The 15,799-nt window shown below is 38.3% G+C and overlaps 1 protein-coding gene across 10 annotated transcripts in view; it reads left to right on the top strand.

The window, feature by feature from the left end:
- PCNX1 (pecanex 1) overlaps positions 1–15,799 on the top strand; it is a 129,467-nt gene that overhangs the window by 28,502 nt on the left and 85,166 nt on the right. For 8 of the 10 annotated variants that reach the window (XM_037031511.1, XM_037031512.1, XM_037031510.1 and 5 more), the window contains exons 3-7: positions 2,236–2,341; positions 4,015–4,060; positions 4,848–4,937; positions 11,522–11,703; positions 12,162–13,683. In XM_037031511.1, coding sequence (XP_036887406.1) covers positions 2,236–2,341; positions 4,015–4,060; positions 4,848–4,937; positions 11,522–11,703; positions 12,162–13,683 — 1,946 coding nt within the window. Of the gene's footprint in view, positions 1–2,235; positions 2,342–4,014; positions 4,061–4,847; positions 4,938–11,521; positions 11,762–12,161; positions 13,684–15,799 lie in introns of all 10 variants that reach the window. The other 2 variants (XM_037031520.1, XM_037031519.1) reach the window with 1 other exon arrangement.

Below are 15,799 nucleotides of genomic sequence, written 5' to 3'. Positions count from 1 at the left end.
GAACAGTTGACATCCATAAGTTCATTCAGTCTTAAAAACAGTTCTAAGGTACACATTGTGATTATCCCTGACTTACAGATGTGGAAACTAAGGTGAGAAAGATCCAGAGTCAGATCTGGAGTCCATGCCTTTAACAACTATGCGATGTTTCCACTCAGTAAGATGTGAAGTATTTCAGGTATCAAGATAGAAATGCTGTAAGACAGGTAATGTTTCTGTATATTTTCCAGTGCAATGAAATTCATTTATCCTTTTTCAAATATATGGGGGGGGGCCTCAAAAAACCCCCAGGAATTATCTTCTGGAGCATGTGCCCCTTGTAGTACAGCTTCTCCCACTAGGTGGGTGTTCTGGGGACCCATGTGTATCAGTGGACCAGCTGACGTTGTGAGAGGCTGCGTTTGGCTTCAGTGAGTGTTTTTGAAGACTCTGTCACCAGTTCGCCCATTTCATGATGGGTGATTTACCAGCACACCTGCCCACGCCAAGCTGAGTGTTCAGCAGTTTTTGACCAAAAACGCCTTGACCGCCATGCCCTATCCGCCCTATTTACCTGGTCTTGCCCTGAGCGACTTTTTTTGTTACCCTGAATGAAAAAGTCCTAAGAGGGAAGCATTTTGCCAATGTGGAGGAGGTGAAACAAAAAAATGGCAGAAGGACTAAAAGGCTTCAAAATTGACAAGTTCAAAACTGTTTTGAGCAGTGGAAAAAATGTCTCAATAGGTGTATTGCATCAAATGTAGAATACTTCAAAGGTGACTAAAGTTTAAACGTGTAAGAATAAATACACAATTTTTAAAAAGTAAACTCCATTTCTTTTGGAGTTTAAAATATTTTTTAAAAACTCCCACCCCTTGTATTTTCTCCATTTCTAACATGATTACCCTTTTTCTGCATTGAGCAAGTGATTTATGCTTGTCATAATTATGTTCATACCATTAATCAGTATCTGAAATTATCTTACTTAGTCATTTGTTAGTACAACATTTATAAGTTTCTTGAAGGCAGAGGACTTTTTTCCCCCTATAAACTGTTATATTCCCAGGCTCTAAAATAGCATCTGACACTGAGAGGTACTCATGAAATATTTGAAGTAGTGAAATCATTTTTTTCCTGTTGATACTATTTTTGACTTAACAGTTTTCCATTTTGTGGGTATACTATATTATCATGTTTTAAGTTAGATCATGTAATAAGTTAGTTAAGTAATTTTAATTATTTTCAAATTCAAATATTGATCACTATGTTTACATTTTAAATGAGTAAATTTAATCATAATTTAGAATTACTAGAAAACTATATCAATTTTTAAGATTTTCAGTATATATTGCCAAATTCTAAAGATTTTACCTTGTAATTACAATGACCACTAGTTTGAGGGCTTTTTGTTTTATTTGTACTTTTGATAACACTGAGTGTTGAGTATTTTGACAGAACTGTGGTAGAGATCTTGTTGTTTAGTTTTCCAGTGTTTGGATTACTAGTGAAATGGAGGTCGTTTTCTTGTGTTATTGGTCAGTTGTCTTTCTAATGGTTAGTTTTTTTGCTATTGATTTGGAGAAGATATTTATAAAGGATATTAATTATCTTAGTGTCAAATATTTTAGTTTATGGCATTTTACTTATTTACATGCCACAGTTTTTCTTTTTTTTAAATATTTTATTTATTTTTAAAGAGAGGAGAAGGGAGGGAGAAAGAGAGGGAGAGAAACATTAGTGTGTGTGTGGTTGCTTTTTTGATGCCCCCTATTGGGGACCTGGCCTGCAACCCAGGCATATGCCCTGACTGGGAATCGAACCAGTGACCCTTTGGTTTGCAGGCCAGCGCTCAATCCACTGAGACATACCAGCCAGGACTACTTTCTGTATTTACGGTGACTGATTTGTCTTTGCTCTTAGGAAGTAAAAGACAAATCATTTCTTTGCTATAGTGTGCACATGGCTCATATCATAAAATATGTGCCATATTTAGTGTGCTGTAATTCTAATTAAGGTCAGTTTCTAATGCTGGATTGAGTGTAGACAGTTTGGGAAAGTTTTTAAAAAATATTTTAAAGTAGTGATGTGATTATAAAATAGTTCAAATTATTAGACTTATAAGTGAAGAATAATCTTTTTTTTGCCATTTGTTCTATTAAAAATCAGAACTTCTTTACTTTGAAAAAAATAATAAAAAGGAAACCATCGGTGGTGGAGTAATGGCAGTTACTCTTTCTTACTCGTTTTTTCCAACAGCGATCCTGGTGGAGGGATCGAAATGTCTGAGTTCATTCGAGAGGCCACACCGCCAGTTGGGTGCAGCTCAAGAAATTCTTATGCTGGCCTGGATCCAAGTAACCAGGTGGGAACCTGTATGATATTATTTTGCCTTTTCCCCCCCTCTTGATAAAGGGTCTTAGGAATTCTCCTGTCTGCAATAGTCGTTTAGTGTTTGGGTTTATCTTGCTTGTTAATACTTTTTATTGTTTATTAATATCTCTTGTTAATATTCTATTTTTAACTGAGTTTTCACATTAAGTACAATTTTTCCTTAGCATAGAGCTTAATAAACAGTTTAAAATATTACAAAGCTCATTTTTGTTGCCTATATCAAGAATTTATTAGTAGTTTTAACATGTTGTGTGTGCTTATTTTTACTGCGATGTAAATTTCATAGAGCATAGTATACATACTTTAAGTGTACAGCTCAGTAGATTTTTACACACATGTATATACTATATACATAAACACACACCAATTTAATTGCCATCCAGATCAAGAATATTGTCCATGCCCTTTCCAGTTCAATATTTACCTATATTTTGAGCAAGTTTCTTATTGTGTATTTTTGTTCCATTGAATCGATGAAAGGATAGATTTACTAAAATATAAAATATCATTTGAAAGTTTTAAATTTTCTTCTAAGATATTAAATTTGCATGAGAATTTTCTTCTTGGCTCCCTTGAAAACAGATTATAGAAAGATTTACTAAGACTTATTAATTTAGTAATTGTCATGTTGTTATATTTTGTTTCCTGAAGTTGTTTGTGGAATTTGTGGTATTTGTTACAAATTTAAATATATATTTTTAAAGATTTTATTTACTTATTAATTATTTTTTTTTAGAGAGAGTGGGAGGGAGGGAGAAATAGAGGGAGAGAAACATCTCAATGTGCGGTTGCCTCTTATATACCTCCTACTGGGGACCTGGCCTGCAACCCAGCCATGTGCCTGACTGGGAATTGAACTGGTGACCCTTTGGTTCACAGCCTGTGCTCAATCCATTGAGTCACACCATCCAGGGCTGTTTATATAATTTTTATAGTAGTATAATAAATGATGGCTATGAAATTTTAGGGAAGTGTTATGCCATCTTTAGTATAAGCACTAAAAGTTCAGTAGATTTTAGCTTTTTGTTTAGTTTTTGCTAAAAATTCATTTTTTCACGGATGCCTTAGTTTTTTATTCTTTCTAAACATGTTATAGCGGTTTGCAAAGAAGTAGTTACTTTTTTGTCTGCAACTGAGGAAATTGCATATTGATTTGTTCACAATTTGACAGTTGAAGATTTAGGTTGCTTTTTGTTGCATATATTGTTTTGTGCTCAAAACATTCCCTTTATATCTCCTGACAGGTCTACATTTATTTCAGATAGACTCAACACCTAATTTGGCTTTTGTTTATAGCATGAACATGTCATGGTGCAGTATGAAAAGTGATGATAATAGTGTAAAGTAAACTGTTCAAGGTGGGAGGCACCCTCCCTGGGGGCTCCAGGAGTCCTGAGCGCACAGAGGGATGCAGGGACTCCGAGTACTGGTGCATCTGTGATGTAGACACAGTACGTGCCGTGGCGGGCATGTCTGCGGCTCTGCTGTAAAAATGCCTAAGCAGCATCTTTTCCTCCTGATAAAAGTGACTGATACTATGCTTTGATAACATAATAATTGCATTTGCTTATCTTGCTAGTGTACATTGGTAATAACAGAGCTAGCACTTTAATTAGTTTTTCTTGTTTCATGTCATGTTTTCAGATTGGATCTGGCTCCTCTCGTCTTGGAACAGCAGCTACTATTAAAGGTAGATGTGATCTAACTTGAAAGTTGTCTTGGACTTTCCATTTCATTTTTAGTTGTAATAAATACAGATAACTGAGCATTTTATATTCACATGTAATGAAAAATTGTTCTTGAAATTACTTTGTAGATAAAACTATGCATCTTCTACTAAAGGCTACTTGATTTATACTGTGTTTCCTTTTCATCACCCAAATTGCACAAAAGTATTTGACCATTTTCATTGCAATGCATGGAGTGTACATTTTGATCTATAAAGAAACTTCCTTGCCTCGAGGGAAAATACTTTTTTTGTGTGGGTTTTAGTGAGGTTTATGGAAAACTGAGTAATTTAATGTGGAACCTTTAAATTGGCTGCAAATGAGATACTAAAAAGAGGTAAATGTTTTTTCTATACTTTTGATATATGCCCTTTATTTTGTACACTTATTTCAGATAAATTATATTATTTTGTCCCTATAATTTTTTAGCTAATTTGCCCTGGGAAAGAAATTTATGTTGATTCAACTTATTACGTGATCTTTATTTTTTAAACTGCTTTTTTAAAAGAAGAACTAGGTTTATTAGCTAACAACGTGATGCCTTCCATATTACTTTGCTTACAGTGCTATTAGGAGACTCGTGTGGCCTGATGGTCTGCTGCTTCAGTAGCTACTGTGCACTGATACAGTGTGTGGCGAACTGAGGTAGTGGGTGTTTGCTGTACTCCTTGATGTCCTTCCTTGTTACGACACGCTGTACAGGCATTACTTTTCATATAATGTCTTCACACGTTTGTCTTTACTTTGTAGGAGATACAGACACTGCTAAGACTTCTGACGATATCAGTTTAAGTCTGGGCCAGAGCTCTAGTCTTTGTAAGGAAGGAAGTGAAGAACAAGGTAAGAACTTCATGCCTCCCAGTGACGTTACAGAGTGAGGGGCCAGGATGAGTTTGTAGAGTATGCTGCTCACATGTGGGCAGATGACTTAATGATTTAATATGGATTTTTTTAAGGATTAAAATAAAATGATTTACTAGGATAATAGTTATACAGTGCTATGAGTACTTTTAGCTGGCTGGAATTCAGCTGGACATGTGCTGCAAACTACACGTGAAGAGGGAAATTTTATGAGTGCATGCCCGAGGGCGAGCGTGACGTGGGAGATAAGACTGCAGTTCCTTTAGCTGGTCAGAGCATCCTGCTTGTGTAAAACAGTTTGTTCCGTTCAATAAGATCTCTGGGTGCCAACCGTGCTTCATATCTTGTCTAACAATACGTTTTATGAGAAATAACTTGTGGTTGGAATTTCTGAGAAACTGTATGCTTGCCACCAACATGGTGCCTGCCTCCTGTAAGTAGATTTTTAACAGAAATTTTGGATTTAAGTGATTTTTTTCCTCCTTATTCAACTCCATTATAAATGAGTATTTTGGATTTTCTTGGAGTCAGTTTTTTAAAGGACTGTAACATGCTCACGTTTGATTTTTATTCAGACATGAAAGGATGTATGTGTCATCCTGATTTTCAAGTGGAGACTATCCCAGGTTATAATCAGTGAGACAGGAAGTTGTCTCCCTCATCCCGGCTCATTGTTATTATTAGCCTGTTGGTGGTGTTTGGTAGGCAGGCAGGCTGATAAATTTCCTGTCATTAATTACGCAACTTATTTATGAAGTTATAAGTAGATCACTGAATGGTGGCATTTTCCCATTTATACAAGTTCAGTTCTGACACCTGTATTTTTTTTCTGGTGGTTGGAGTTTTAAGTTTATCACTGTAACCCTGCTTTTTTAGGATTGCAGTGCCCCATTGTTTGTTTGCTTTTGTAGACCACCCCAGGACTCTTAAACATAGTCTGTGATGTGCAGACTCTCTGTTTTCTCATCTAGAGTAAAGATAAATTGATTGGTTTGAGAATTACATTTTCCTTTCTCTAATGTTTAATTATCAAAATGTCTGAAAAATTAATTATTGATCTCAGAAGGGCTAGTGCATTTAGGGGACATAATCTTTTTACTTTATATCTGGAAAGCACCATGCACAAGTGGGAATTTTGTAGTGTGGCAGGTTAAGAATTAATACACCACAGACCTACCCTTGCAGATGCTTATTGACATAGATAATGATGTCTAACATTTACTGAGTGCATAGTGTTATCTAGGTTAGGGGTCAGTAAACTTTTTCTATAAACAGACAGCCTTTTAGGCCGAAAGGTCTCTTGCAGCCTGCTCAGCTCCGCATTGTAGAGTGGAAGGGGCCACAAGTAGCATATAAATGAGGGGCATGGCTGTGTTACATGGCTCTTGCAGGCCTCAGTTTGTTAACCCCTGGGGTAGGTCTTCTTTCAGCTTTTACTTGCACTCACCCAGTTAATCTTTACTGTAAGCATTTAATGTTACTACTGTTATTACTCTCACTTTACAGATGCACATATCATGGCTTAGAGCACAGGTGGCAAACACAAGGCCCGTGGGCCGAATCTGGCCCTCCACCCTGTTTTATCTGGCCTGGCACCTTGTTTCTACCTGGTGGCAGTGCTGAGCTCTTGCTGAATTATTAAAGACTAGTTACGTTGATACAGTCCTACAATTACATTTGGCCCTTTGAAGGCAACCTCGAGGCTGATGTGGCCCCTGGTGAAAGTGAGTTTGATACCCCTGGGCTTAGAGAGAACTTATAAAAAACTTGACCAAAGTCATACAGCTAAAGAGTGACAGTCCTGTAATTGAAATCTAGTTTTGAATTATGCTTTTAATGCTATGCTGCTCTGCTTTCGTGTAGGTTTATAACTTGTTTTTACTACACAACATTTTCTCACAGAGTTAACATGTAACATTATCTAGTACATGCTGAGCACCACCACTCTAAGTACCGGAAATAAATCAGTGAACAAAAGATTAAAAAAATTCCTGCCCTCATGTAACTTCCATACTGTTTATGTGGAGTTATACTAGAATATGTATAACTGTATACAGCAATGGAGACAGAGGGCGGGGAGGCGCTGGGGCTGGGGAATTGGGAGTTTCAATAGAGTGGTTGAGGGAAAGCCTCACTGAGACCAAAGACGCCGAGGAGGTGAAGAGTGAGTTATTAAGATATTCCCTCCAGAGGTCCTTAAGCAGGGACAGGCCTGTCAGCCTTGAGAGATAGTGTGGTTGGTGTGGAGTAAGTGAGGGGACAAATTGTAGTCTGGTAAGCCATTTTAAAGATTTTGGTTTTAATTTCCAGTGAGATCAGGACCTGCTAAAAGTGTGGTGCAGATGAGCAGCATGTGAGACCTGTTAGAGTGTAACAGAGTCACTGACCCCATGTTGAGGATATGTTAAGGGGCAAAGGCTGAAGCAGGGAGTTCAGTTAGTAGGTTATTGGAATAATTCAGGACACAGATGAGATTGGGGTATTGAGAAGTATGTTTGACTGTGTGTAGAAGATAGCAGTGAGAGGATGTGTTGATGCTGATGGATTTGGATGTATCACGTGAGAGAAATCGTAGTCATGGATGACTGAGGTTTGGGGTTAGCACTGAGGAGGGCGGGGTCCCTGTTAACTGAAAGGGAGAAGACTGAGAAGGAGCAGATTTAGGGGTAGGCAGAGCAGGAGGAGGAGGGTAAGATACGGAGTTCAGTTTGAGGCATATCAGGTATGAGATGCTGATAGACCTTTAAGTGGCAATAATTAGATAACTATTTAGATCTGAATTTCAGTTAAGAAGCCCAGGCTCAGGTTTTAAAATTAGGAGTTTTCAGTATGTAGATATCATAAAACTCAGTCACGTTAGTTGTAGGGTTGTGTTATCATGACGTTCATAAACTAACAGGGCAAGCCTGCATGGTTAGCCAGTTTGGACGTGAGGTAGCCTGGCTCGGAGATCCAAATCTATGTTAGCCTGGGCTGCGGTTTGGCACCACCTAGTGGCAAGTGTCCATTCTGGCTTAAATATCTGTTGGGGTTCTTGTTTCCCGATGGTTTGGATTTACAGGATGTTGATCTTTAGTTAGTTAGTTGCTTAGCTGGCACTTGTTTTATCAGCATGAGTCAGGATAATTGGGAGAAAACTGAGCAAATGGAGATGTGTACTCTTTCACTTCTAGGAGGAGATTACCTGCAGTTCCCCTCTCCAGATTCATTCATGATTTCTCGACTCAAGATCAGAACTTTAGCCCATCCCCATATGAGTAGGGGGCTGGGTAGAAGATGGAGGAACTAGTTATAAGTATTTCTGGGTTTTAGTTATCGGGCCAGAAAAACGAGTTTTCTGTAGAAAGAGACTAGAGATGGAAAAGTGAAAAGTTCCCAGGATTGCACCCTGAAGCACTCCAGTGAGTGAGTCCAGGGGACTGAGCATGACAACGGGGGTGGGTGGGGGGGGGTGGGCAGAAGGAGAACCAGGGGTGTTGTAGCCAGAGTCCCAGGAAGGTGTTGTAGCCAGAGTCCCAGGAAGGTGATCCTCATCAGCTCTGTCGCATGTGGCCCATCGGGTGAGTGACAGCAGACCGAGGCTCCACCATCGAGTTTAACAGTGCAGAGGTTTGCTGATGACTGTGACAAGCATCTTAATGGGGTGGAAGTAGCATATATAGGAGAGGGAATTAGAGGAAAAGTACTGAAAACCGTGAAGACAGATTTCTCTTCTGGTGAATTTATGTAAAGGGGACAGAAATAGTAGATGCTAGGAGGGGAAGTGATGATAAAGGGGAGATTTGGGTTTTGGAAGACTATGTAGGAGAAGTAACAGCTCTTTTTTAGATATATAATTGATGGGGATGATCCAGAAGAGAGGATGAAAGTGTGATTTTTATTTATAAAAGTAGTATATGCTAATTTTAGAAAATATAGTTATGTATGAAGAAATTAATCATATTACTGCCACCAAGATAACTACTGCTAATATTTTTTTGGTGTGTCACTTTTTCTTATTTTTTATTGTGATGTAATTCGCATACCATAAAATTCACCCTTCTAAAGTGTAAAATTCAGGAGTTTTTAGTATATTCTTAAGGTTCTAAGCCTATTACCACTATCCAATATCACAGTATTTTTATTATCCTCAAAAGAAGCCTAGACCCATTATACTTCACATTTCTTTCTTCAGCTGACCTTTGGCAACCGCTGGTCTGTTTTCTGTCTGGGCATTTGCCCATTCTGAATGGCATTTCACATACATGAAATTGTCTCATGTGTAGCTTTTTGTATCTTTTTCTTTTGTTTGGCATGTAGCATGTATTAGGACTTTATTCTTTTTTTATGGTTCAATGTGGTATATTACTTTTAATATTCCTACAAACATGTGCACATACCCTTAGTATTCTTTTTAACTCTTACAGATTGGAATAATACTTTAATATAGTGTCATCTTTTTCACTTAAGTATTTTTCTCATATTATTACATAATTTCTGAAAAAAATTTTCATGCCTGATATTAGTGCATGATATTAATAGACACCATAATTTATTCAACCGTTTTTTTGGGAGATTTTTATATTTTTGTGTGTTTTAAGAATTTTAATAAGAACATGAGAGGAATAATTTTTTGCTAAAGTGTATATACATATTTGGTTTAATCCTTTAGCAACGATGTCTGGAAATAGATTACCAATCATGGGTGAGTACACTTTTGGAAGGCTTTGTCCATGTTGCCTTATTGCCTTACAGAGGGTCATACACCAGTTAGTGCCACTGTGAGCAGTGTGTGAGCATGTCCTACTCTCAAATCCATAGTGGCAGTCATGGGGAGAAGTCTAGTTACGTGGAAAATAACATCTCTCTGGATTGATTTGAGCCTGTTTTTGACTATTACTACCAATAAGAAAAATATCTAATGTTGGCTAAAAAGTGTCCTGAAACCATTTAATGTTAAAGTTTTTATGCTATATTTATTTTGCAATGTTGAAAAGAGCACATGTACTAAAAAGTGCGTTTGACTCTTTGTTAGAATGAAGAACTTAACATTTCTGCTTTATTAATGTCTTGGGAGTTGATTTTGATTGTTAGTATTAAAAAAGTCTTTTGTTGTATATTAGAAATGGTGATCTTTAGCTACTTGCTCAGTTCAGTTTTGCTCTATAAAATTCACAACTTTGAAATGTGAATATCACACTATTCTGTAGTTGCTTATTAGAAATATAGAGAGTTTATAACAATAACTTTATAATTTCATACTGCAACAAGTAAATAAAGTGCTAACTTTCAAATTTTGGTGTTTAGAGAATATAGGACCCTAAGCACAGTGACAGTTGTTTCTAACAAATAACAAATAACCCGGATTTTACTTACCTTAAGGACTTTAAAACATAAAAGAAAGCCTAACAGGTCATTTGTAAATCACAATTTCTATGATACATCCTAGAGACTGTCTCTTAAGTTTTTATTATTTAGATTTAATCTAGATTTAGATGTTTTAAAAAGTACACATTTCTAATAATTTATTATATATTAATCTCAGGGGAACTCTGAATTTGTTGTGGAAATTTTACTGGGAAGAGTCTTACTTGCAACAGAATGTATCATTGTATTTTTTTCTAAGGAGTTATGACAAATAAGAATAATTTTTCTTCTTATTAAACTAACAGCAGATTCAACCATCTTGTTTCTCAAAAGTGTATTAAAAATAAGCTGTTGTGGCAATTTGGTTGTCAAGCTATGTTTCAAGAAAAATTACAGTGTAAGTGGGTAGGTAGGTGGATTTATTTATATTTATACCTGTATACATAGTATATGTGGTAACTCAAGTCACTAACCCACTACCCTAAATGGAGGGTTAGAGGAATAGTCTTACAGAATAAGGGGACATATAGCCTTTTTATGAGGCGTTTTGAAATTGTTCCATCGACGGGGAAATGAGAAAGTGCAATATTTTGCCACACAGTTATTGTTTTAATCGTTTAGTTGTTATGAACATCAAGATATTATATCTTGCTTGGGTATTGGTCAGCCTTTTAATCTTTTTTTCTGTTTCTGATGATCCTAGGTTTTTGTTGATTAGTGAAATAGTCATTAGTTTTTCAGAAATATTTTTGTGTTATGTTAGGTAAAATAGTGATAGCTACCATTCACTGTGTCAGGCACTGTAGGTCATGTCTCAGTTATCCCATGGTCCTGCTCAGGGAGGTGGATGCTGCATTTTGTAGATGAGAAAGCAGAGGCTTAGAAAGGTAACCCAGGGTTACCCAGGTAGTGAGTTAGAGACAGAGCTCACATAAAAATCTAGGTCCGTGTAAAATACAATCCTTTGTTGCCTCTTATTGTTGATCATCTGTAGAACCTTTCCTGAGGCCATTAGTTCCTTCCATCAGTAGACTGCCTTCTTGTATAGCTGTGAAGAAGAAACCAGATCTTTGGAATGACTGGCCAATTGTTAGTGAATTACTTGAGAAATTTTTTGTACTCGATTTAGTATGTGTTCTGAATTCTTTCCATTGTTAAACAATAGGAAAGGAGATCATGGATTTGGGTTAACATTTCCAAATATGTGTTTGAAACAGATTTGGCAACTGATCGGAAGCTCTTCCGCCTGGTCTCCAATGATTCCTTCATCTCCATTCAGCCTTCCTTATCCTCCTGTGGACAGGACTTGCCAAGAGATTGCAGCGACAAAGTGAGCCTGCCAAGTCACAGCCACCACCACCATGTCGATCAGTCTCTGTCCAGTGCCTGTGACACAGAAGTAGCTTCTCTTGTCCCTTTACATTCACACTCGTATAGGAAAGATCACCGGCCACGAGGTGTGCCACGGACCTCTAGCTCTGCTGTGGCTTTTCCAGATACTTCACTGAATGACTTCCCCCTGTATCAGCAAAGACGTGGGCTGGATCCAGTTAGTGAGTTAGAATCTTCCAAACCTCATTCTGGATCCAAAGAATCCTTGGTGGAAAATTCTCATTTATCTGGGGAATTTCAGCTTGTTGGTGAGCTGAAAAGCAGCACTTCTCAGCTACCTACCAAAAGTGGGAAGAGCAAACCTTTGAAAGCAGACAAAAGCATGGACAGCCTGAGGAGCCTGAGCACGCGGAGCAGTGGGTCCACAGAGAGCTACTGCAGTGGGACGGACCGGGACACTAACAGTACCGTCAGCAGCTATAAGAGTGAGCANATCAGTCTCTGTCCAGTGCCTGTGACACAGAAGTAGCTTCTCTTGTCCCTTTACATTCACACTCGTATAGGAAAGATCACCGGCCACGAGGTGTGCCACGGACCTCTAGCTCTGCTGTGGCTTTTCCAGATACTTCACTGAATGACTTCCCCCTGTATCAGCAAAGACGTGGGCTAGATCCAGTTAGTGAGTTAGAATCTTCCAAACCTCATTCTGGATCCAAAGAATCCATGGTGGAAAATTCTCATTTATCTGGGGAATTTCAGCTTGTTGGTGAGCTGAAAAGCAGCACTTCTCAGCCACCTACCAAAAGTGGGAAGAGCAAACCTTTGAAAGCAGACAAAAGCATGGACAGCCTGAGGAGCCTGAGCTCGCGGAGCAGTGGGTCCACAGAGAGCTACTGCAGTGGGACGGACCGAGACACTAACAGTACCGTCAGCAGCTATAAGAGTGAGCAGACCAGCTCAACGCACATAGAGAGCATCCTGTCGGAGCACGAGGAGTCTCCCAGAGTAGGAAAGAAGAGTGGTAGGAAAAAAGAGTGCTCTGCCGACCCCGAGGACCAGAGTAGCTGTACCAGTGACAAAAGGACTAGTAGTGAAAAGACTGTCTTGGAAGTGAGTACAAATAGTGGGGTTCAAGAGGCCAAGGAGTCTAATACTTCTGATGATATGCACAATCAGAGAGGTCTCAGCACCTCTGCGTCTGAAGAAGCCAATAAAAACCCCCATGCAAATGAGTTTACTTCTCTGGGGGACAAACCACTTGGGAAAGCTGCTGAGAGCAAAGAGGAGCAGAATAATAAGTCCACTGTTTCAGTGGATTCAAAAGTTGGGAAAGATGGTGGAAAGCAAAAGGAAGGAGATGTACGACCTAAATCCTCCAGCCTAATCCACCGGACAGCCTCTGCCCATAAGTCAGGCAGGAGACGGACAGGAAAAAAACGAGCCAGCAGTTTTGATTCAAGTCGGCATAGGGACTATGTTTCCTTTCGAGGTGTTTCTGGTACCAAGCCCCACAGTGCTATATTCTGTCACGATGAGGACTCCAGTGACCAAAGTGACTTGAGCAGAGCATCCAGTGTTCAGTCTGCTCACCAGTTCAGCAGTGATAGCTCTTCTAGCACCACCTCTCATTCGTGCCAGTCTCCCGAGGGCAGGTACACTGCTCTGAAGACCAAACACGTCCCTAAAGAAAAGGGCAGTGACTCTGAGCACACACACAAAGCTCATTTGGGTCCTGAAGGAACTGGCAAAAAGCGGACGGCACGTCGGACTTCCAGCACAAATAGTGCCAAGACCCGGGCCCGAGTGCTGAGCCTGGACAGTGGCACAGTGGCTTGTTTGAATGACTCCACTAGGCTAATGGCACCTGAAAGTATAAAACCCTTAACCACTTCAAAATCAGACCTCGAGGCCAAAGAGGGAGAGGTGCTAGATGAGTTGTCTTTGTTGGGAAGGGCTTCCCAGTTAGAGACAGTCACTCGATCCAGGAATAGCTTGCCAAGCCAGGTGGCATTTCCTGAAGGTGAAGAGCAAGATGCAGTCAGTGGAGGTAAGTAAATTACAGGCAGAGATTTCCCCAAGAGTCATCGCAATTATTGCTGCTATAGATTAGAGCAGTACTTATTGAAATATGTTTTGTGTTACTCTTGCTCCCCTTCCACTCTGTTATTGAAATAGACTTTCTTCCACAAAGAAGGAAATGATTATCTTAGATAAGGTTTTGGTATGAACACCAAGAAAATATATTTTTCAGTTGTGCTTTTGAATATATCAGTTTATTCTTGATGGCATTCACCTTTTTCTAAGCCAGTTACCACCTGTCAATAATAAAAATTGGTCCTCTTCCTTCTTTGTACAACAATAGCAACGACAAAATGGGCAATTTCATTGGGGCACCAGACCATTTTCAGTTATCTCTTCTGTACAGTGAAAGTGTGTGCGGCGAGCCTTCAGAATCAGGGCACTCGACCTGTTGTAAAGAGCCACCACCACCACCCCCCCCCCCACCCCCGCTCCCGACACTGCAGCGCGCAGCTCTGTGCACTTTGGAGACTCGTGGTGCTTTTGTGTCTGTGTCTTTGGTTGGATCTTTTCTTACTTAGGTTTCAGGCATTGAGAACATTTATTTTTCTGTAACTTGACACTTTCCTTAGTGTTTATTAAGTCAATATTTGTAATTTATTTTGGCCTTTAGTATCTATTAATACATATGTGGTGTTCTCTGTGATAACAGTGACAGTGTTTCGGTTGAAGTAATAGCTTATTTCAAATTTATGGGAAATCGTATAAATTTGGTAGGTGATTTTATATGCTTTGGCCATTTCGTTCATTTCAGAGTTGTTTCTTGGGGTTTCCTCCTGTCTGTAGTGGCTTGTTTGTTCCGTCCTGGTTATTTTGGAATCTGGTCCTTGACTAGATGAGAAGGGTGAAACCCGTTGCTGGCACCGTGGCTTCTTTGTCCCGCATGCCCACTCCCTCTTTTCAAGCTTGTGTCTTTAGTTTTAAACCTTATACAGTCTGTTGGTGTGATAACATTCAACATTAAAAATTATGCTGAATTTTTTGTTTGTACAAACATTCTGAAATACAAAGACATGCTTTTTTTTCTTAAAGGATTCTAATTTTGCCCAGAGTATTTTAAAAGTCCATATTGTGGTAAAGACTCTATTGTTTCTTTGTGTATAATAGCTTGTAACAAGGATTAATTTCTAATGAGAATGGAAAAAAATGATCTTTTGAATCTAAGAAAGAAAGTAGTCTCAGACCTAAATATTGAGAACTAATTATATTTGAAGTGATTGTAACCACCCCTTGAGTCTTTGACGTGGATATCGTTGTCTTCTTCATCAAAGGTCTGTTTGGTTTCGGTGATTTCTCATGAAAATCAGATCATACACGTTCACAACATGCTGGAAACCACTGGTTTTTACAATAGTAAATCTCGACAGTGGTAAAAATAATAATACTTGAATTCTACTTTCTTAACATAATACCAAGAGAAAATCATTTTTATAGTATCTTAGTCTGGTAATATGGATTTTAATCTTATTTTGGCAGCAAAATGTCATGTAACTTATCTTTTGATATTTAGTCACATGACAAGTAACTGTTTTCCTAGGACTACTCACCATTAGCTAAGTACTTCGGTTAATATTATATTTCATCAATAGTGTTCTGTGATTGCTTAGGCAGGAAAAATGTCCTAGATTCCAATGAAGGCATTTCTTCTGTTGCTCTCAATTTATATAATTTTACAGTTATAAAGCATATCTATTATAATTTCACTAATATTTTGAAAGTAAAATACAGACAAGTTACATATGATAGAAAAGTATTGTTTTTCTTGCTGGTATCACTTTTAAAAAAGCATTTTCTTTTGGGTCACTTAAACTTATTTCTTGCATGCGTCAACAGATTATAAAAAACAATCAGAATGCAAAGGCTTATACTCACTCTATTATTTTTTTGTACTTTTTTTCGGAATTTCTTAACCTATTTTTTTTGTTTGAGAGAATGATGTCCAGTGTAATGTTCGGGTCATCATCCTGTAAGCACAAAAATAGGATCCTATTATAATATTTTTGTGTTTGGGAAGCAAAGATAATCTTCTGTTAAGGGAATATTACTTTACCCAAAGAAAGTCAAATCTTTTTGATAGTTTTTGA

Source organism: Sturnira hondurensis, unplaced genomic scaffold (genome assembly GCF_014824575.4).
Source record: "Sturnira hondurensis isolate 20B ecotype Veracruz unplaced genomic scaffold, ASM1482457v3 Scaffold0021143, whole genome shotgun sequence".
Lineage (NCBI taxonomy): Eukaryota > Metazoa > Chordata > Mammalia > Chiroptera > Phyllostomidae > Sturnira > Sturnira hondurensis.
The sequence above is the reverse complement of the archived record's forward strand: the minus strand, read 5'-3'. Positions and strand labels throughout refer to the sequence as shown.